The following is a 21,099-nucleotide window of genomic DNA, read 5'->3' on the forward strand; positions in this document are numbered from 1 at the left end:
AACTTGGATCTTTTGATTATAGAAAGCCAAGATTTTATTGGGGGGGGGGGGTTTGAAATGAAGCCATTTTGGACCATCCTTTGCCCATCCAGGTATGTTCAACGACTGCTCCATCCACCAAAAGTAGCTGTTCCTGAAACCTGCAGGAGCAGCTAGGTGCCTTCCTGGTCCTTCTTGGATCAGCTCTTGCCACATTTTTACATGAATCAAACTGTTGAGTCAGATGCTGATTGGGCACTTCCCTTGCATCTGTTCTGGTGTCAAATTTGGTACTTCCTTCCTGAAGCAGCTCCTCTTGTCTCGTCTGAAGCATGGGGATGTCTTTGTTGCCAAGCGGATTTGTATGCAAGTCATGGATGCTTAAACCCTGGGATTTTTGCTCCAACTTTAAATAGAGGCTGATTGAGTGACTTCTGATTTCCTGCGTGCACTCTGTTCCATCGTTTGTGTCGCTAAGCAGTCCCAATCTTCCTCCCTATCCGAGCGGAGTCCTCACCGAGGACATGGAGATGGAGAATGTTGGGCAGGCTGGGGTTAATAATGAAAGGGAATTGTGTCCTGGCTTTCTCACCGGGCAATGTCAGCATGTCGCAAACCAAATAAAAAACATTCCCTGCATCTATTGCTTGTAGATCACACACTCTGGTGTCACCTGCTCCGAAGTGGCTGCCTGGTGCCCCTTTGTACTGTGTCTTTTCGGCACATGTTACAAGAGCAGCCAGTCTGAATCCTTAATTTCCAAAGTGATTGTTTCGTTGGGGTTCTCGTTATTTGAAGAGTATTGACACAAAGTGATGGATCATATGCACTATCATGAATAATGATTTGGTGCACTTGTCTGATAACGGTGGTATTTAGTGGGCCAATTTAGGTAAAAGAGCTTTTGGCAGCAGGACAAATTGCTGTCTGGAGGATCTTTGACTGCCCATCTAAATCTTACTTACAAGAAAAGTTGATGGTCAAATGCATTAACGAGGGTCCTGATAAGCAAGACTGAAATAGTTTCCAGCTATATAAAATGAGGTACTGCTTGGAGGTCAGTTCTTAACAGTTCTTAATACTTAACAGGCAAGTATTTATGTGGCATGAAGTACCCTAATGGTTTAACCAACTCGGTGGCAAGCCAGGATGGTGGGTAATTGTCCTAATGGTCTCCAGCACATGGGCCTTTCAGTTGGAATCTGGAACCTGAGGTTCAGTAGGAGAGTGGGCACTGTTCTGTTGTCTAAGCAAAGGAAGAATCCCTCTCTCCCAGTATTTATCCTCTAGAAACTTACTGGACCTCTGTAGGAAGGTCCTGTCCGTGCTTTGTGAACTGGTCTGGTGTATGGTTACACTTGTCCCAGCCCTAAAATATTTCTCTGTCTTTGCAGTATGGAGATTATGACCCCAGTGTTCACAAGCGGGGCTTCCTGGCCCAGGAGGAGCTGCTTCCCAAGCGGGTAAGAATCTAGTTCGTTCAGTTGAACGCATTAGCAGATTATGTTCCCAGAACCTCTTGGTCAGAGTTGCCTGAAGGATGACTTAAGTAACGAGGTTGCCAGTTCCCAGGTGAGACCTGGAGATCTCCCAGAATTACAACTGATCTCCCGATGACAGAGGTCTGGATCGTTTTCTCCCCTGGAGACAATGGCTGCTTTGGAGGGTAGAGGTATAACCTGCTGAGTTCCTTCCCCTCCCCAAAACTCAGCCCCCCCAAGCTACCCCCCCCCCCGCCCATATCCAGAAATGTCCCAGCTGAGAGTTGGCAACCTTGTTAAAATCATAAAATCTGAATTGCTTCTCTCCTGGATGTGCTGTCCAGATGGGCCTTATCAATCTAATTACTTTGTTTGGGGCTCTGCTCTGATCCCCGTCTATGTCTTCTGTCTTTCCATTGCATTTTTGCATGAGTCCCAATTCAGCTGCTTTTGTCATTGTTGTGCCTCTTCATGAGGGTTTGGTGGCTTGCCCAGTGTGAGAAATACATCAATACATCACACATGCTTACATCATTTACCCTTGTGGCATATTTCAGTCGGTTATGAAGAACTTTAAAAATGCAAGTCCTTGTCTGTCTGAACAAAACGCAACTATCTGTAATTTGATTACAATAGCAACCTTTCTTTTCCTGAAGCAATTAATAAATATCTTTGTTGAGAAAAGTGTGTAAAAATGTTGCGTGCCAGTGTCCACAGAAGTGCCCTACCACTTTTGATATCTGCTTTTGGAAAATGTGCAACTGTGCCTGAAAGATTTTTCAGCTTCTGGAGGGCTACTTGGGCTGCAGTCCTTTATGTGCTTACTTAACAATAAGCGCAATGAAAACAGTGGGATTTCCTTCTGAGAAAACATACATTGGATTGGGCTGTTCGTCTCCTGCATTTGATGGGGTTGGAAACCTCGTCACACTCTGTCCATTAAGCCATACTATACTCTTTTGCACCAAAAGATTAAAGCAGAGTTGAATGTTCATAGGCCACATCCTGGACCTTCTTTGTGGTAGAATGCTTGGCTTGGTTCCTGGTTCTGCTCCCCCCTCCACTTGAATGCAAAATAAAAGCTAAAAGTTTTTATACAGAAAACCACTTTGAGTTGGGGGGTGGGGTTAGATGGGATCGATGCCTTGGAGGGGAGGGAGGGGATTCTTCCCAAATGGATTCCTATAAGGGCCCCGGCTCGTGTGACTTGACGCTGCGGAGGGTAGCGTTCTGTGGAAACCTCTCAGCGCTGCCGGTGCACTTAGCACCTAGTGGAAGGAGTGTCTGGGTTTTCTTCAGCGCCAGTCCCGAAGGTAAGGAAGGCAGAGGAGAGGAGAGGGACGCGACTGCCCCTTGCCCTGTGGGGCCACATTCTGGATTTCCCTTTGAGTGCTGGGAGGAAGGACAACCCCTTCACTCATTCGTCATTCAATGCACTATACATGCTTGTATAAAAGCACCATGTTTAATAATGCACAGAATAATATTGGCAAAGGTGGCCCTTAAAAATTAATGTTAATTCTCGTATTCATTCAGAACTATTTTTCTACAGTGGAAGCATACTGTTTCCTCTTCCATCACACACCCACATACTGCACTTTAATCTTTAGGTGGAAATGAGTAAAGGTCTTGCTGAGGCAAAACCGTGAGTAAAGGTCTTGTTGAGGCTTCCGTTATGTCCCATTTCCAGGTTATAAACCTGTACCAGATGACCCCAGAAATGTGGGAGGAACGAATAACAGCTTGGTACGGTCAACATCGAGGCAGAGCCAGGTAAGTTTCCAAGAAGCACAGCCTTGCGGGAGGTAATTAATGCTTCTCAGTAAAGTAGCTTGAAGTACCTTTCTATGACCCACGGGCACAATTCCATGTTGCTGCAGTGTGTGTGTGTGTGTTTTATAAACCATATGTTTATTATATATGTATAAGAAAACTGACTCAAAAAGGTTCCCTATTTTTTTCCCTAGAACTCGAGCCACTATATCATACTGGCTGTAATTATTTCTGAGGTGGCGTGTGTGTGCGTGTGCGTGTGTGTGAAGTGTCACCAAGTCACAGCTGACTTACGGCAACCCCAGCAAGGGGCTATCAAAGTGTGAGAGGCAGAGGTGGTTTGCGTTGCCTTTCTCTGCACAATCTTCTTTGGTTGTTTTCCTTCCAATTACCAACCTGGCATAGATCTGATAAGATCTGATAAGTTCAATCTCTGCTCTGCTGCCTTCCTGCCCCTTGATGTGGCTTGCAGTAGGTTAGAACAATGTGAAATAGCTTCAGGCAGAATGTAGCTCTTGGTGGTCCAGCATGTAAAGGAGATGGTCAGGGCACATGATAATCAGGGGAAATGACCCTGAAAATATGCCACCGGCCTCCAATGGTTCTAACAATCTCGTTGATGGGGCTTCTCACCAGTTCCACATGAGAATGTGTGTGACTACTGCAGTTATATGTGTGGTGGGGATGATTATATGGGTCTTTCCCATATAATTGTCACCCTTTCAGGAGGAAGTATGTGCGTGTATTTGAAAGTTTATTTACTAAGTACAGTTATGTCCCTATCAGAGGTGGTGGGCCCTCTTCTTATTGGGTTCCTCAAAACTGCTGTTGCTTGAGCTGTGGAGGCTTATCTGGGGAATTCAGATTAGCCCGTGCCCTTCCACACACGCCAGCTGGGTGACCTTGGGCTAGTCACAGCTTTTCAGAGCTCTCTCAGCCCCACCCACCTTACAGGGTGTTTGTTGTGAGGGGGGAAGGGCAAGGAGATTGTAAGCCCATTTGGATATATAAATCCAAACTCCTCCTCCTCCTTCTCCTTCTCCTCCTCCTTCTCCTCCTCCTCCTTCTATGGAGCTCATTCATACAATTGTTTTTACAGATAAATGTGATCTTGGGGTGAGAAATTGCTGAAATTCTTTATTGGTGGTTTGTTCTCTTAAAAGTGGTAGGAAAACAAGGAGCATCCGCTGTCGGACAGAGCAGAAAAATAGCCACATGAATCTCTCTGCTTTTATAGGGTTTTTAATCAAGCCTGGCCTCTCTGAAATATATGAGAAGAGCAAGTCTTCCATCTTTTGAACTCTGCCCAAGGTGTCAGGTGGACACACGGGGCTTCCTCGGCAATGCTGTCTAAGCCTCAGATCAGCAGTTTTTGTGCCTGTTTATGCGGCACAGGATTATTGTTGCCAGACTGTTGCAGAGTCTCTGTAGAAGAATCCTGCAGTTGGCTAAGCAAAAAAGACAATGATCAAAATTCTTAGATTCATGCAGCAAGTTTAAATGGATGACCTGTTTGCCGTTGTGTTTGGTATTTAAGCTAGGGTTTTAGTGATGATACCGTTGAGTACTAGAAGCTTGAAAACAGTCTTTCTTGGCATTCTGAGAAGTTGCATTGCTGATATGCAGCCAGAAAGCCATAATTTACTCATTGGTAATTATAGAATAACAAACAGTAAAGAGTAGCAAAGCTTAGAATTGATTGGGGGGGGGAGGATGTATGATCTGTGTAATCACACATCCCGGCTGGGTTCCTTGCTGTAAATCCCAGGGTTGGATGAGTAATTTCTTCTATTGGAGGCTGTCATAGAAAATAGCTAGTCTGTCCCTAATCCCCCTCATTTCACCTAAGTCCCCATTCCTTGACTGGAGGAGAGTCAATGTGTGGCACAGCTATTTACCATTTACTTAATTTATACCCTAATAGAGACTTAAAGCAGTTTATTTGATTCTCCTTTTCTCCATTGTATCTTCCCAACAACCCTGTGAGGGAGGTCAGGCCAAGAATATGTTACTGGCCCAAGGTCATCCAATGAAATTCCATGGCAGAGTGGAGATTTGAGGCTGGGCCTCCAAAATCCTAGCCTGACACTCTAACCCAGTGGTGGCGAACCTTTTTGAGACCGAGTGCCCAAATTGCAACCCAAAACCCACTTATTTATTGTAAAGTGCCAACACGACAATTTAACCTGAATACTGAGGTTTTCGTTTAGAAAAATGGTTGGCTCCAAGGTGTGCGTTACATGGGAGTAAGCTTGGTGGTAGTCGGTGGCTTTGCTTTGAAGCAACCATGCAACTCTTCCAACGGGTGAATCATGACCCTAGGAGCGTTTACTCAGAAGCATCATGCTGGTGGGGAATGATGGCAACTGTAGTCCATAACATCTGGAGGGCTGTGAGTTTGACACCTGTGCTCTAACCACTACACAACACTTGCCCCATATATGTAGTGGTTTGAGTTTCAGACTAAGATCTTGGAGACTCAGGTTCAAATCCACACTGTGCTTGTTGGACAACCTTGGGCTAGATTTTTTTCATCCCAACCTACCTCACAGGGTGGTTCCTTTGAGGATAAAATGGAGGAATGGCGAACAGTGTTGTAAGCTGTTTTGGGTCCCCATTGTTGAGGAAAGTGGGGTATAAATATCTAAATAAATAAGTAGGCATCTAACAGCGGGAATAAAATATTCCTTTGTCCTCATATCCACATTCTTGATAGGGAAAGGTGATCATTTTTGTCACCTCTGCCTTGCTATGTATTCATTTGAATAGGCATTTACATGCAGTAGACTTGCAGGCTGGGATTTGTCGTAGATGGTTATTGATCTTGCTTGTAAACAAGAACCTGATGCCCTGAAACAGAGACAGCCCTGGCTCTAGTACACGATGTGCTGGTGAAGCCAAGAATCCATCTGGCTCCCTTGTGCACAGATCACAACCTTTTCAACTTTGCTGAACTTCTGACAAATGTAATCTTTTTGCCCTTGTCTGTGTTGCAGGGACGAAGCTGAAATGGAATATTTGAAGATTGCTCAGGATCTAGAGATGTATGGTGTGAATTACTTTGCCATTAGGGTAAGATCCTGGGTTTGCAAGGTGCTCTTGAAGCATGTCCAGAGAGAAAATTGAGGCAGTTGAACAGGTCTTCAGCTTTGCAGATTGTTGTCAGAAGCTGCTGTGTCGCAGAGGGAGAGTTTTGTGCAGAATGTTTGTTGTGCTGGCACACTTCCTGTTCCAGCTTCACCTGCAACCAGGAAGGGCCATTGAGGTTTGCCTCAAGAGGATAAATGAGTCACTGCCACTGCGGCTCACTCTGCCTTGGAAAGCCTGAAGGAACAGGGTTGGACAGAGTTATAGGGTTTATGTCTATCTATCAGATCTACTATGAATGAGTAATCACACATCCTGGCTGGGTTCCTTGCTGTAGAAGTGCCTTCCCTCCCTTTGATGTGGTTTACAGTAGGTTAGAACACAAATGAAGTACACAAATGGAAATCTTGCATATTTTCTCTTTTTCCTTTTCTTTTTAGAATAAGAAAGGGACTGAGTTACTGCTGGGAGTTGATGCCTTGGGTCTCCACATATACGACCTGGAAAACAAGTTGACCCCCAAAATCTCCTTTCCATGGAATGAGATTCGGAATGTCTCTTACAGTGATAAGGAGGTAGGGCATATTTCACTTCCCCTCCCTATCCCCCTCCCTGTCTGCGTAAACACCAGTGAATTAAGCAACAGCGGATTCAGGTATCTTTCGTCTCTTTCTTGACTAAACTCAGTCTTGTCAAAGCTCCTTTGGATACTTAGAGAAGAACTCTGAACTTAAGACATATAAGACAACAGGCGCACTCAGCCTTTTATTGTTCAACACAGTGCTTGTATATGTATGTATTTTAACAGAGCCTTTTGGTTTGTCATTTTAAAAATGAAACTTCTTCTGGTGCACTCAGCCCAAGAGAGGCTTATAGCTCAGCATTTTCAGGTTCCTGTTCCACTTTGGTTGTGTTCTGCCTTCTAACTGCTGTTGTGTAAGGAGCAGAGCCTTTGGATCTTATCCATCTAGCAGCACTGCAGAGAATTTATGAAGTTCCTGGGCTCTGCAGCTTTTAAAATCAGAGGCACAAGCACAGTTTTAATAGGAATGGAAATTTTATACAGCACTGACTTCAGTTTCCTTTCTTTAGGGCTGGTCAGTTTCAGATAAACACCTACATAGAAGAAATTAGCAATGGGATTTTTTTTTTGTTTCATTTTGAGAAAGTGGGAATGGGGAGAAGGATTGGTAATCTTTAAACATTATTTAGCAAGGGCAAAAAGCTTAAAATGCTCCATGTAGATTAGTTTTGTTGCTCAAGCCCTAAGCAATTAGCTCATGATGGTCCCCTTTAAAAGAATCATCTCTGAGAAATAATCTTACATCACTTTTAAAACAAATCCTTTGGAGACCTTTTTGCTGTCTGCGTGCAGTGTAAGCTTCCTGACTGCATTCCTCCAGGAATTGAAGGTCTGAAACCTCATCTGCTAGGCTTTGAACATAATAGACTGTAATAGACCTGCCCCTTGAGGGAAGGATCTGTCATCTTTTATCCTGTCAATAATGCTCATAATAATACGGCCACCAGAAAGATCTGACATGATAGTAAGCAGGCTTAATAGTGGCACAGGAGAGCTATTCCAAGACATCAGCAATGCTTAATCTGCTCTGGCAATGATCAGCCCTTTGCCTGGGATTGGGATAGCCCCCTCATGCCCTATTGCCAGCAGCAAGGACAGGAATCTTTGCAAGAGCTGAATCCAAGGCCCCAAGTCTCCCTCCTCACTCTGTGGCTTCTGGCTCACCTGAGAAGCCAAAACCCAGTTTTCTTTGTTAAAAACCAACTGTGCCGGCCCTGTCCTCTGTCACTGATGTATAAAGCTTTTACTCAGTGATGTCTTTGGGCAAAAAGTCACTGTCTGTAACTGTCTCTTGGGGAGGGGACAAGGAAGCTACGAAGGTACCGATTGGGACTTGACAGAACTGCTTCAACTGCAGTGGCTGCTATTTTTCTTCCAGGCATTTGCTCTTGCCCTCCTTTAATGATCTTCCCCTTGTGCTTACTGGTCCCACAGGTCAGCTTTAATGTGAGAGCTAGTTTGTGAGCTGTGACAGTATTTGAAGTACACAAGATGCTGAGCATTCCCACCCTGGGGAGCAGTTGTCTCTTGATTGACTCTTTGGCATCTGGCGAGAAAACGAACCTCCAGCCCGTTCCTCTATCTGCCAACATAGTTTAACCCCCGTGCTACCTTCTCCCTTATACTTCTTTTTACCCACCCTTCTCTTTTTCAGTGTACGAGTTTGACAAATTTTGCCTCTCTTACAGTTCACAATCAAGCCATTGGATAAAAAAATTGACGTGTTCAAATTTAACTCCTCCAAGCTGCGTGTGAATAAACTGGTAAGTGCATGCAAAGCCAGCCGTAGCAGCCACAAATAGCAACTCCTTGGGACCATTCCAGATCAGAAATATGATGGGGGGAGAGGATTAACCCCTCCCTTCCCTGTGCCACAATCCTGTTCCAACATTGTTTCCTTTTAGAAGGAACAAGTGCTGGAAGCTGTGTTCACAGAATTCCACTATCCCTCTTGTTTGTGCTCTACACACATGTAGTTGCATTGGCTCATATTTATCCTTTGCCATCCTTGGCTGCAACATTCCTTCCTTCCTTCCTCTCCCACCCGTGACTGGGTTTTATCCCCACTTCTCTCCTCTGTTCTACATGTTGCCTTTCCCCTCTTTTCCAAAATGTAAACTTCATGTTCCTGTGGACTGGGTACCTATCCTTTGGTATTTGTTTCCTAAAGTGCCCTAGAGTGGGACACACTTAGTGCTGCACAAACAATTATTCTAATAGGCACTGACGCCATACAGAAAATTGACAATAAAAACACTAGCTGTTAGCCTTATCTGAAACCCACCCCTCAACCACGGATCCATGCCTCCTGTGAAAGGGATATTTCCCTGTGGGATTTGAAGATGGACAAGACAGCAGTTCTCTGGATGCACGAAGGGCCTGCTTGACAGGGAATGAGGCACGGCTGAAGCAGCAGAGTGGCTTTGTTTGGCTGGCTGGCTGGCAGGTCCCACTCAGAAATTGGTCTCTTGGAGCACTGAGGGAACAGCTTGCTCCTCCAGGGCCTCTATTTTTATCTTTTTGAAATCCGACTGTATTTGCTTAAAGCCTAATAGTCACAGCTCTGGTCTAATGGGTTTTATTATCTTGAGTTTTTTTTGTGCTGTCCCATTAATACTTTACATTTTCTGATCAGAAAACACTAACTTGCCTGCTGTTGCACCTACCTGGAATCCTAAAGGCCATCGTCTAAACTTCTAAAGAATGGTTAATTGTAGAGCAGTGCTCCACCAAAGCCATAAGTACTCCTAGTGCCCATTAATGCCAGGGGAACTAAATCTGTAAAAGATCACCTGGGAAAGAAATGGAATGGATACTCTATCATATGGTATAATTTTATATATCACATTAGAGAATCCAATTGGGGACCCTCAGCTCTGTACTGGAGTTTTTTTGGGGAGGGGGGGAGGGAGTGATCTACCACTTCCTTAGAATCCACATTTAGCAGACACCGAGGGACCTTTTGAAGTTTTCATCTCTGGAAAACCCTGCCTAGAATTAGGGCCTAGAATTCTCTGAAGGCACCAGAATAAAGCCCGAACTAATCTTCAGTGATGCTCTCTCCCTTCTTCATTATCTTTTTTTTTTTTGCCAAATGCAGCTGTGGTTGGCGCAGTCTTCAACAAAAGACTAGTGAAGAGCTGGGTTTTTTGACTGTTTCTGGCCAGCATCACAGTTTTCATCCTTCACAACTGTGCTAGGGAAATGATAAAAGATGCCACCACATTGTCTCCTGTGAGATGAAACCAGCTGCATCTGTGTGTGTGCTGTTCTTTGTGGGGTGAATGGCCAGAGATGGAAGGACGAAGCAGCTCCTTGCCCCAGCTGTTTTGGGTGGGTTTTTTTTAAAGTCCAGATGAAAATACACCTGAGCAAGTGCAAACAACTATGAGAACAGCAGGAATAAGCCATTATGTAGTTTCAATGGGAATGTAAAACTGGTGTGCACGTTACAGTTGCCACGCAAATGCAGCCTGAAACCAGCTCTACATCAGCTGTTCCATACGGCAGTTTAGTAACCCACATGGATTACCCTCATTGTGCGGAGGGTCTCCATGCCTTGGCTGGGTGTTCTGGTGAGCACCGCATGGAAATGCTTCCTGTGGAGAGTCTCCATGCAGTTCTGTGATGCATGTGGAACAAAGGTGCTGTTGAGAAGCTATGCAGTGTTAACGGGAAATTCCACTTTATCCCCTTTTCCTGTGGTTGGGTGGAACAGATCCTTCAGCTGTGCATCGGGAACCACGACTTGTTCATGAGGAGGCGGAAAGCTGACTCCCTTGAGGTCCAGCAGATGAAAGCACAAGCCAGGGAGGAGAAGGCCAGGAAACAGGTGAGAGAGCTTTTGGCATCCTAAGAACATAAAAAAGAGCCTGCTGGATCAGACCAGAGTCCACCTAGTCCAGCACTCTGCTACTTGCAGTGGCCCACCAGGTGCCTTTGGGAGCTCATCAGGTGCCTTTGGGAACAGGATGTGAAAGCAATGGCCTGCTGCTGCTGCTGCTCCTGAGCACCTGGTCTGCTAAGGTATTTGCAAGATTGGTAGCCATAGATCGACTTCTCCTCCATAAATCTGTCCAAGCCCCTTTTAATGCTATCCAGGTTAGTGGCCATCACCACCTCCTGTGGCAGTATATTCTAAACACCAATCACACGTTGCATGGAGAAATGTTTCCTTTTATTAATCCTAATTCTCCCCCCCCCGCCCCCGCCCCCCAGCATTTTCAGTGTATGCCCCCTGGTTTTAGTATTGTGAGAAAGAGAGAAAAAAATTCTCTCTGTCAACATTTTCTACACCATCCATTTAAGATGTTGCCCCTGGGTCAGAGAAGATCCCAGAAGGGATCTGCTGCCAACTGTATGTTACAATGAATGTCTGAAGTTTTGGGTAATGTTTATACAGACCACCTCAGTTAAATTTCTGAGAGTTCAAAAGCTCGGCAGTGCAGATAAACGCTGCCAGTTGCCTAAATGGGACTTTTAGCATTCACTTACATGCGGTCCTGTCCCAGTTGGGGGTTCATGAAGAATTTTAGTTTGCGTGTAGGGGAGGAACATGGAAATTACACCCTCCCTTTCAAAAACTACCCCTCCAGGATCCTGAACAATCTGAGGGGTTTAAGCAGGCCAATCCTCCCCCTACACTTTAATTGGCTTTCAGTGTTTTGCATCTTCTGAAATATTATCATCCCTCATCAGACCGGATTTGGGTTTCCCCCGTTAATAGACAAAGTTATATTTTCCTACATACTTGAAAGTCTCTTGGCTATGTAAGAACGTCTGTCTTGTTTCTGGGCTGCCTTTTGTGTGACTTTCTTTAACCACACTGGGATCGGCCAGTTTACTATTAGATGTAGCAGTTTCTCAGATATAAACAAAATCCATTTGGGTTTGTTGGTATTCATGTGTAAAAGTCAATGCTGACCAAATTTTGAATGTTTCCTCTAACATCCTTGTGAATTATTCAGGACTGCTGTTCATAGCATGATGGATTAATTACAGATGGACCTCAGTGCTATTCATTGACTCACCTCACAATAGAATTGATATTTGGCTTTGTCTTGGCATCAACCAGCATCTATTTAGATTTTGATTCTTTTCAGAATTGGAACGTTGCACATGTTTCTTCCTCCTCCACTATCACAATTACAGCATCGGTGATCATTGTTCTACTAAACTGGTTTTGTACTTGACACATTGAACGTAATATACTTACTGTAACATATTTATATTTACCAGCAACAAATGACAGTGTCCCTGGTGCCTCACTTCAGATACTCATTACTATCTGTTTTGCGTTTTCCGTCACCATACTGAAAAAGAAAATGGGTGCAGATGTCAAGTGGATACTTAAACATCAAACAAAGAACTGTGTCACGAATCCACAAGCCAAGCATTATTGTGCTATCTCAGTGCTCAAAAAAGACACTTTGCTCCATTATGGTTTGTATTTTTCTAAGCCTCTTTAAACAGGAGCAAAGGTTTTAAGATGGTTGTGGTGGGTTTTCTGGGCTGTGTGGCCATGGTCTGGTGGATCTTGTTCCTAACTTTTCGCCTGCATCTGTGGCTGGCATCTTCAGAGGTGTATCACAGAGGGAAGTCTGTTACACACTGTGTCTTATGAGAAGGGAATGTTTTAGTGGGGTATAAATTGTCATGTCTCTGGGTGGGGAACCAATCAGTAAGTGTTTGGGTGAAACTTGCTATGCAAAGGTGTGGTTGATAGTATTGTATTGCCGGGGTGGGGTGGGGGTGGGGGGTTCAGACCAGGGAGTGATTCACATTTGTATTTAAGATGGGTTTCACATTTGAAACAGAGTTGTGTCTCAGATGTGTACCACAAGTTTCATTTTGCTGTCTCATTGTTCAGCTAACAACTGCATAAGCAAAGAGATGCCTAACATGTAAATGAAACCAAAGGTCTGACCCATGAAAATCCTTTTTGGTTTCTGGTACATCGTCTTTGCTTACAAAACGTTCTTGGAGAGGTTTCTATGTTGTAGCTCCTTACTAATGAGGGAACATCTCTTCTTTCTTTTCTTGACTTTTATCTTCCAAGAATGCAGATGGAGAAAGTGTTTGCCTAGAATATACGTGTGTGCACACTCTTTGTCTTTAAATGTATGTGGGTCCCAAGATCTGTGCCTGGACTTCAGTATGAGCAAGCCCATGGTTTCCTGGGGAGGTTGCTTGCAGTTAAGCAGGAGCTGGGAGGGAGAGCTGTGCACTCACGTGTCCTAATTAGATGGTGATGGAATGCATGCTGACATTCTGTTGCATGCTAATTTTGGGCCTGGCCTCCTTTATTCTCTGCAGGTCAGCCCAGCCGGCAGACACAGCACATTGCAGGCAGCAGCGTGGAGCCAATGAGCACATATCAGCAAATTGGATTGTATGAATCATTGTTTTCTACTTGTAGACCTTTTCTACTTACTGAAACCCACACAGCTAATCTGTGTGGTGCTGTTCAGAATATAGATTGCCACTTCTTGGTAAGCTGCTACACAGCAGCAGCAGCTCAGCCTGTTACCGCTGCAGGAGAGGCAAAGCTCATTGGAGTGCTCGGTTGAAGGCCTGGGCTTAGATTTCCCCATGTCAGAGATGTTACTCTGGATTTAGAGTTCAGTTCCTGGGGAAGCCAGTGCAGCGATGGTCTCTCCACACTTGCCGAGGAGAAGGTTTGTGTCTAGTTCAGCTTGAGCCGCAGAAACCAAATCTGTCCAAAGGGAATGTGAGGGCATCGTGCTCATCTCAGTCTGTCACTAGGTCAAGCAAGTTGTTATTTTGACTCGCTGAAGGATTGTTTTGCAGCCCTTTGGAGAATGTCAGCTTTAGATTTGGGGGGGGAGGGTGTCAGTGAGGAATGAATCATTGCTTTGAACTTGGCAGAGCTTTTTAGGGAAAGGGAGGCCTGTCTGAGTAGAGGCAACTATAATCAAAGCCTTGTGAAACAGATTCAAGGGCAGTCAGAATATCAGAAGGGTGCTTGTTTTCTCCCCTGTAGTGTTTGGCCTCTTGTCAGCAGCTGCTGCAGAGAATGAGCGGGTATAGTACATGCCCAGCAAGAGTCTTCTCAATTCCTCTTTAGAGTCTCTTCCACTTGGGAACTTTTCTTCTCCTGGTCCCTTTGTAATCAGTGCTGTGTGACTGGAGTTCGTTCAGTGTATGAGTTTGGAATCTGGAGTCCTGAAATTCTCAACTTGGATATACATCAAAGAAGTTCCTAGCCCTTATGGTTGAGAGAAACTTGAGAGTGTTTGGGAACTGGCCAGAGATGTAGGTATGCCTGTTAGGTTCTTTGTTGTTTCTTCTTTATACTTGCTCTCCTTGCCATGCTTTATTACAAACTGGTTTGTTAAGTCCTGCACCTTCCAAAGGGGCTTGATGTCTAGTGTGTGGCAAGTGCTGCCCGTGAAGCCCAAGCCCAAAGTCTCCTGGGGCCTGTGGACAGTAGCCTGCTGCTTGGAATAGCTGAACTACATGTTACTCCAGTGACCCATAAACACTTCTTAAAGTATATTTTTAATTGGTTGTTGTGGGTTGTCCTGGCTGTGCGGCCATGGTCTGGTAGATCTCGTTTCTAATGTTTCGCCTTCATCTGTGGCTGAAATCTTCAGAGGTGTATCACAGAGAGAAGTCTGTGACAGCTTATCTGTTCTTCTGGTCTTGGAGCTCTGTGGCCGGGACGAGCTCTCAGATTGGACTTTCACTACTGTCTTGGTTCACATGTGGAGGTGGGGATTTGCTACAACATATTATCAACAGTTTTGGCGCCCTTTTGCTGGAACTGTCTTATCATGTCTCTCCCATGTCTTCAATAAAATCCTTGAACCCTTCAAGTGAGTTATTGTCCGAACGGGGAAACAGACACGTATAAACCTCCATAGCTCTGGAAATTTGATTTATTTCTACGCAGAAAACAGAAATCTGGGCACATCAGTTGCTCTTAACAGCTGTGTCTTCTCCTCTTCATCTCTTTCCCTTCATCTCTTTCTCTTTCCCAGATGGAGCGCCAACGTTTAGCCCGAGAGAAACAGATGAGAGAAGAGGCAGAGCGAACGAGGGATGAGTTGGAGAGAAGGCTGTTGCAATTAAAAGACGAGGCAACAATGGCTAACGAAGCCCTGGTAAGTCCCATTAAGGGCCAATTTTGCAGGCCTCTTCTGTGTCGTAGTCTTTGACGCACCAAGTATGTGTTGATATAGCAGGAGTGGCCAACCTATGGCGCTCCAGGTGCTCATGGACTACAATTCCCATCAGCCCCTGCCAGCATGGCCAATTGGCCATGCTGGTAGAGGCTGATTGGAATTGTAGTCCGTGAACATCTGGAGCGCCATAGGTTGGCCTCCCCTGATATAGGGTGTGTTCAGATGACCAGCTTTCACATTTTGTAATGACGTCTGCATGGAATTTTGTCATAGGGAGGGCTCTCATGTGTGTACAGAGGTTACACCTTTTCAGCTGTGAGCCCACTATTGGAAGAACACACATTGCCTACTGGACATACACACAGTCTTATTCTGAGGACCGTATTATGGGGGAAACCTGCTTTTCTAATCTATAGCAAAACCCAGGTTTGTCAGTTTCCAGTGGGTGGCCTTTGGGGCTGATCATGGAACAATTCTATCCTTTCCTACTGCTGGGTTGTACGTAGCATGGTTTGGCTGGATTCCTCACACAGTCATCTCTCCCTCTCTCTCTTTGCTGTCGAACCAGATTTCAAAGTTTAATTGAAAAGAACTTTCAAAATATTAAAGTGGTGAATAGATCGCAGTGAACACAAACGTTTTGGTAACTACATATGAAGGGAGAGGGAGCTCAGGAACAATGCAGAACATTCTGTATGTTTGTGCTTTTGAGCTAGAGGCTGCTGAGGAGCAAAGGCAGGAGACATCAGAGCTTGTCCTTGCTGCTGAAAATCTGCATCCTTTCCTTTTTGGAGGTGGGCTTATGGTTGGCATGGGTTGGCATAGCTGCAACTATTTAGGAAAGTGGATTGTTGGAATGTGGTCATTGCATTCCAGATTTAGGGTTCAAGAGAAAGTGTTTCTAGTCTGGTTCCTTCTTATTTTGTCTCCTACCTGCCTACCTCTCAAGCAGTGGCACCTCCTCCGTATACAGCGAGGCACTGGTTTTAGGACTAGTTTCTTCCTGCTTCCTGCACAGAAGGACCGTGGCTCAGTGGCGGAACATCCAGTTTGCATGTAAAAGGTCCCAGGTTCCATCCCTGACATCTCATAGTTTGAGGGTCTGCAGCTTGCGGCTCTCCAGATGTTCATGCACTACAACTCCCATCAGCCCCTGCCAGCATGGCCAATTGGCCGTATTGGCAGGGGCTGATGGGAATTGTAGTCCATGAACATCTGGAGAGCCGCAGGTTGCAGACCCCTGTCCCATTGGGTGTGAGGCAACCTGAGATCTCTTCCTGCAAGCCTGAAGAGCTAGTACCAGTCAACATAGACAATACAAACCTCATAAGACCAGTGGTTTGACGTCATGTAAGCCGGCTTCATGTATGTGTTCATTTGACTTCTGAATGAGCAAGTAATAGCGGCCCCTGGGAGCAGCAGGGCCAGATGCCGTCTCTTGCTGTCCTACTAGGGCAGCTATCAATATATGTCCTCCTTCCTGTCTAGTTGACCACCATCACCACTTGCGTGCTCACCCTCCTGATCTAGCAGTCACTGGTAGCCAGGAGAAGCAGTGCCAGCCAGCTATTCTTACTCCCAACTGTTCTTTTTCCCACTGGATGACAGCAGAAGGAGAAATAGCTTATGCTGCCAGCACCAGTGCTGGACCGCAGATGGGAAGGATGCAGCTGCCCTGTGGATGGAGGGTTACACAGCAGTGAGGGAGGAAGTGGTGGGAGAGCATTTTGCCAAGTCTTCCTCGGCTGATTTATCTGGCAGTGGGTTTCAGCTTTGACACTGGAGAAGCTTTCTTGGTGACCAGTGGTGGATGCTGGCAGGTATCTGTCAGGCCTGGCCGATGTCAATCTCCCTCCCTCTTCCACAGATGCGTTCTGAAGAAACCGCAGACTTGCTGGCTGAAAAAGCCCAGATCACAGAAGAGGAAGCAAAACTTCTGGCTCAGAAAGCAGCTGAAGCGGAGCAGGAGATGCAGCGGATCAAGGCTACGGCCATCCGGACGGAGGAGGAGAAACGGCTGATGGAGCAAAAGGTGCTGGAGGCGGAGATGCTGGCGTTAAAGATGGCAGAAGAATCTGAAAGAAGGTAAGATTGGAGAAGAGGCAAGGTGAACATTGTTGCATCCTTTGCTTGCTCAGATGTTGTTTGTCGAAGACTAATTGTTTTGTACACCAGCAGAAATTATTCTGCTTCTGTTCTGTCCAAGTATTATATCTGTGTGCTTGCACTCTCTCTTCCCCAGCACTCCCATAACATTTAGTCTTGACCATGCTTCTGTTGTTTCCTGCAAATGAAAGACCAGAGTTTCTCTTCACCACCGTACATGCTAGTTTACCAACTAATATTCTGACAAGTCATTATGAGCAAAATAGTAGTGCTTGTCATGGAAACTCTTTTCCTTTTTCCTTTACATCTCTAAGTCACTTGGGAATATAAAATCATAGGGCTGGAAGGGAAAACACAGGCTCTCTGGTCCGCCCTTTACTCAATGGAGGATCAGCCTAAAGCATCCCTGACAAGTGTTAGTCCAGCTACAGCTTGAAGACTGCCAGCAAGGGGGAGCACACTAGCTTCCAAGGCAGCCAATTCCACTGCTCAACTACTCTTACTGTAAAAATTTTTTTCCTAATGTCCAGCCAGTATATTTCCAACCGTAATCTATTCCCATTATTGTGAGTCCTGAACTCTCTGCCAACAGGCACAGCTCTGTGCCCTTCTCTAAATGACAGATTTGCAAATACTTAAAGAGAGTGATCACATGCCCCATCAGTCTCCAATGAGGTGTAGTGGTTAAGAGCAGGTGGATCCTAATCTGGAGAACCGGGTTTGATTCCCCACTCCTCCACCTGAGTGGCAGAGGCTTATCTGGTGAATCGGATGTGTTTTCACACTCCTACATTCCTGCTGGGTGATCTTCCGAACTCTCTCAGTCCCACCTACCTCACAAGGTGTTTGTTGTAGGGAGAGGAAGGGAAAGGAGCTGCTCCTCCTCCTCCTCCTCCTCCTCCTCCTCCCCCGATCCCGAAGACTTTCCTGGTAGGGCTTGGTCTCCAGGCCCCTGATCATCCTCGTCGTTCTCCTCGTCACCCGCTCCATTCTGTCCTCATCCTTTTTTTAAGTGAATCCTCCAGAACTACACACAGTACTACACACAGTGGCAGAAGCAGGCACCTGCCAGAGCCACTGTTGGGCTGTGGTGAACCCTGTGTGCACCTCAGCTAGCCCAAGTGGGGGGGTTGGGAATGAAAGCATAATGGTTCAAATCCATGAACATTAAGTGCTTTTAAGCCACTCTTCCCTTAGCCCACTGACTTTCTTCCCAGATCTGCCCAATGGGAATAGTGATACTGCAGTAGTATGATTTAGTACTGTACTATTTTGAAAGGGGTGTTTTGTGCAGCGGTGGTGGAAAGTGCTGTCAAGTCGCTGCTAACTTATGGTGACCCCAAAGGGGTTTGAAGGTGTCCAGAGCATTGCCTACCTCTGTGCAGTGACCCTGCCGGACTTTCCCTCCCGTACCCTCCTTTGACTTAGTGCTACAGTACAAAATCAGGCGCAGAGGAAGCGCCCTGTAGGTGAGCCCTTAGGTTTCAGCACCGACTGATTATTCAGCTGCTCGTCGAAACCAAACTGCATTCTGCAAAGCATTTAGATGCCATTAATTAGGTTTTTTGCCTCTAGATATTAAATGGAATTAATTAACTCCCCCCTCGTGCCACTATCGTGCTTCACATCCCTCCCTCCTCTCCTATTCATGAGGCTCCTGCTGTGCTCCAGGCCTCTGCTTCCCCAATCTTTGGGGCATATGAGGGCTGCCGCCAAGAGCTCTTGTCATAAGTTGCATTCGTTAATTGGCAAATTAACAATAGCGTTAATTTCATTCTGGATCCCACCCCCCACCCCCCCTCATGTTTTTGGGCTTCCGCCTTCTCTTTTTCATTATTTCTGTACCTGGCTTGCCAGACATCTTGTTTCTTCTGCCAGTTTTTTGTTTGGAAGCAGCGCCTTGCTAACATTTCTCTGTGCTTCTTCACCCCACCCCCCTCCCGTTTCTCTACCTCAAATACAAGCGATGTGCAGCAGTTCTTATACTCTTGAGTACCCTGATTAAGTACTGCTTATCCTGTCTGGAATTGGTGGACTTAAGTGCCCTTAGTAGTAGCATTTGACTATCTTTTAGATTGGAAAGTTTTGCGCTTTGAGCCCCGAGAGTTTCTAGAACTTGTCCTGAAGCACAGCTGGGCTGATGAGACCTGGTGCAGTGCCCTGCTGGCTTAGGAAGGGATGTGAGTGTGGGGTCGCGACTACAGAACTGGTTTTGATCCGTTGTTGTCCAGCTCTGGCCCTTGACTTGTTTTTTGTCACTGGGCACAGGGCAAAGGAGGCAGACCAGCTCAAGCAGGACCTGCAGGAAGCTCGCGACTCCGAGCGGAGAGCAAAGCAGAAGCTTTTGGAAATTACCAGCAAGTCGTCTTACACAGTAAGAACACTCTGTGCTGCCATCCTGTTCCCCACCACCACCCACCTTGACGCTCTGAAACCTCTGAACCCTACAATCCCAAGATCTGCATGCTGCGTTGGAAATTATGCAAATGGAGCAGATCTGTATCAGTGAATTTGCATTCATTTGTATAATTTCCGCTATTGAGACTAGGAGAAATGCTCTAGCAAGACCAGGGAGATAGAGATGGGGAGTATCTGAAAGTTATGCTCAAATTAATAGTCTGTTTTTGGTACAATAAGAAAAGGCTGCAAGCAACCCCCACCCCCCACCCCCACATTCTATAATCAAGAGGGCTAGAAACTTGGTAACGTTTTCTTTATTTGCTGCCTTTGTTCCTAGCAGAGCCCAAGGTAGCTTACAAATATTCATAAAAGCACATCAAATAAAGTAGATTAAAAACAAAGCCAATGTTTAAAGTATGTAGGACTTCTATTAGAGTTAACCAAATGCATTCCTACATAAAACCATTTTCAGCTACCTTCTGAAGATCGAGTGTGAGGGGGCCCTCTTTCTGATTGCTGAGACAGTCAGGACAGACTGTCCCTGAGAACTTAATTCCTAAGCAGGAGAACATATAGGAGAAGATGTTCCTTCAGCTCCCCAGTCCCAAGCTATGTAGGGTCTTAGGGTCAAAACTAACACCTGGAATTGGGCTCAGGAGTGGATTGGCAGCCAGTGAAATTGCTGTAATATTGGAGTCACATAAGTTTCACAGCTGACCCTGTGCAGCAGTCTGTCTACAGCATTCTACACTAGCTGGAACTTTTGAACAATCTTCAAGGGTAGCCCCAAATGGAGTGCATTGAAGTAATCTGTGTAGTGTAGTGGTTAGGAGCAGTGGACTCTAATCTGGACAACCGCGTTTGATTCCCCAGTCCTACACATGAAACCTGCTGGGTAACTTTGGGCTAGTCACAATTATCTCAGAACTCTCTCAGCCACACCTATCTCACAAGGTGTCTGTTGTGGGAAGGGGAAGAAAGGGCAACTGTGAGCCGCTTAGAGACTCCTTGTGGTTGAGAAAAGTGGGATTTAAATCCAAATTCTTCTTCTTCTAGTCCAGTCTGGGTATAACTAAGGCATGGATCACCATAGCACTATCTGATGACCCAGGAACGAACGCTGTTGACACACCAGCCAAATCTGGGCAAAAGCACTTTGAACCACTACGGCCACCTGGTTTTCTAAGTTGACTGCTTTGCACTCCCAAGCTACAAACCTGTTTTTTCAAGGGGAGTATAACCCCATCTAAGACAGGAGAGGTCTGAAGTCTCAGATCTTCTCTTCTACTAACCCAATTAACCCCTGTCTTGTCAGGATTAAGTTTCATCTTTTGTTACCAGGGATTTTGACTTCAGCTGCTGAGTTCCATATTGAAGGCTCTCTTGTGTATATGTTCAGGGCTTATAGAAAAGGCCATGAAGATCTTCCTCTAAAAACCAAATTCTGTCAAGAGATGTGTTTGTGCTCCTTTCTCATCTTGAGGATCTTTACAAGATTTCCCTGCTGTGTGCTTATTGAGTGTAATCGGTCAGCTTTTGCGTT

The 21,099-nt window shown here is 45.5% G+C and overlaps 1 protein-coding gene across 6 annotated transcripts in view; it reads left to right on the forward strand.

The window, feature by feature from the left end:
• The window catches only part of NF2 (NF2, moesin-ezrin-radixin like (MERLIN) tumor suppressor), a 93,978-nt gene that overhangs the window by 26,392 nt on the left and 46,487 nt on the right, over nt 1-21,099 (forward strand). For all 6 annotated transcript variants that reach the window (XM_048514042.1, XM_048514043.1, XM_048514044.1 and 3 more), the window contains exons 5-13: nt 1,374-1,442; nt 3,151-3,233; nt 6,230-6,305; nt 6,761-6,895; nt 8,592-8,666; nt 10,622-10,735; nt 14,907-15,029; nt 16,918-17,135; nt 19,425-19,530. In XM_048514042.1, coding sequence (XP_048369999.1) covers nt 1,374-1,442; nt 3,151-3,233; nt 6,230-6,305; nt 6,761-6,895; nt 8,592-8,666; nt 10,622-10,735; nt 14,907-15,029; nt 16,918-17,135; nt 19,425-19,530 — 999 coding nt within the window. The remainder of the gene's footprint in view (nt 1-1,373; nt 1,443-3,150; nt 3,234-6,229; nt 6,306-6,760; nt 6,896-8,591; nt 8,667-10,621; nt 10,736-14,906; nt 15,030-16,917; nt 17,136-19,424; nt 19,531-21,099) is intronic.

Source organism: Sphaerodactylus townsendi, linkage group LG13 (assembly GCF_021028975.2).
Source record: "Sphaerodactylus townsendi isolate TG3544 linkage group LG13, MPM_Stown_v2.3, whole genome shotgun sequence".
In the NCBI taxonomy this organism is placed as follows: domain Eukaryota; kingdom Metazoa; phylum Chordata; class Lepidosauria; order Squamata; family Sphaerodactylidae; genus Sphaerodactylus; species Sphaerodactylus townsendi.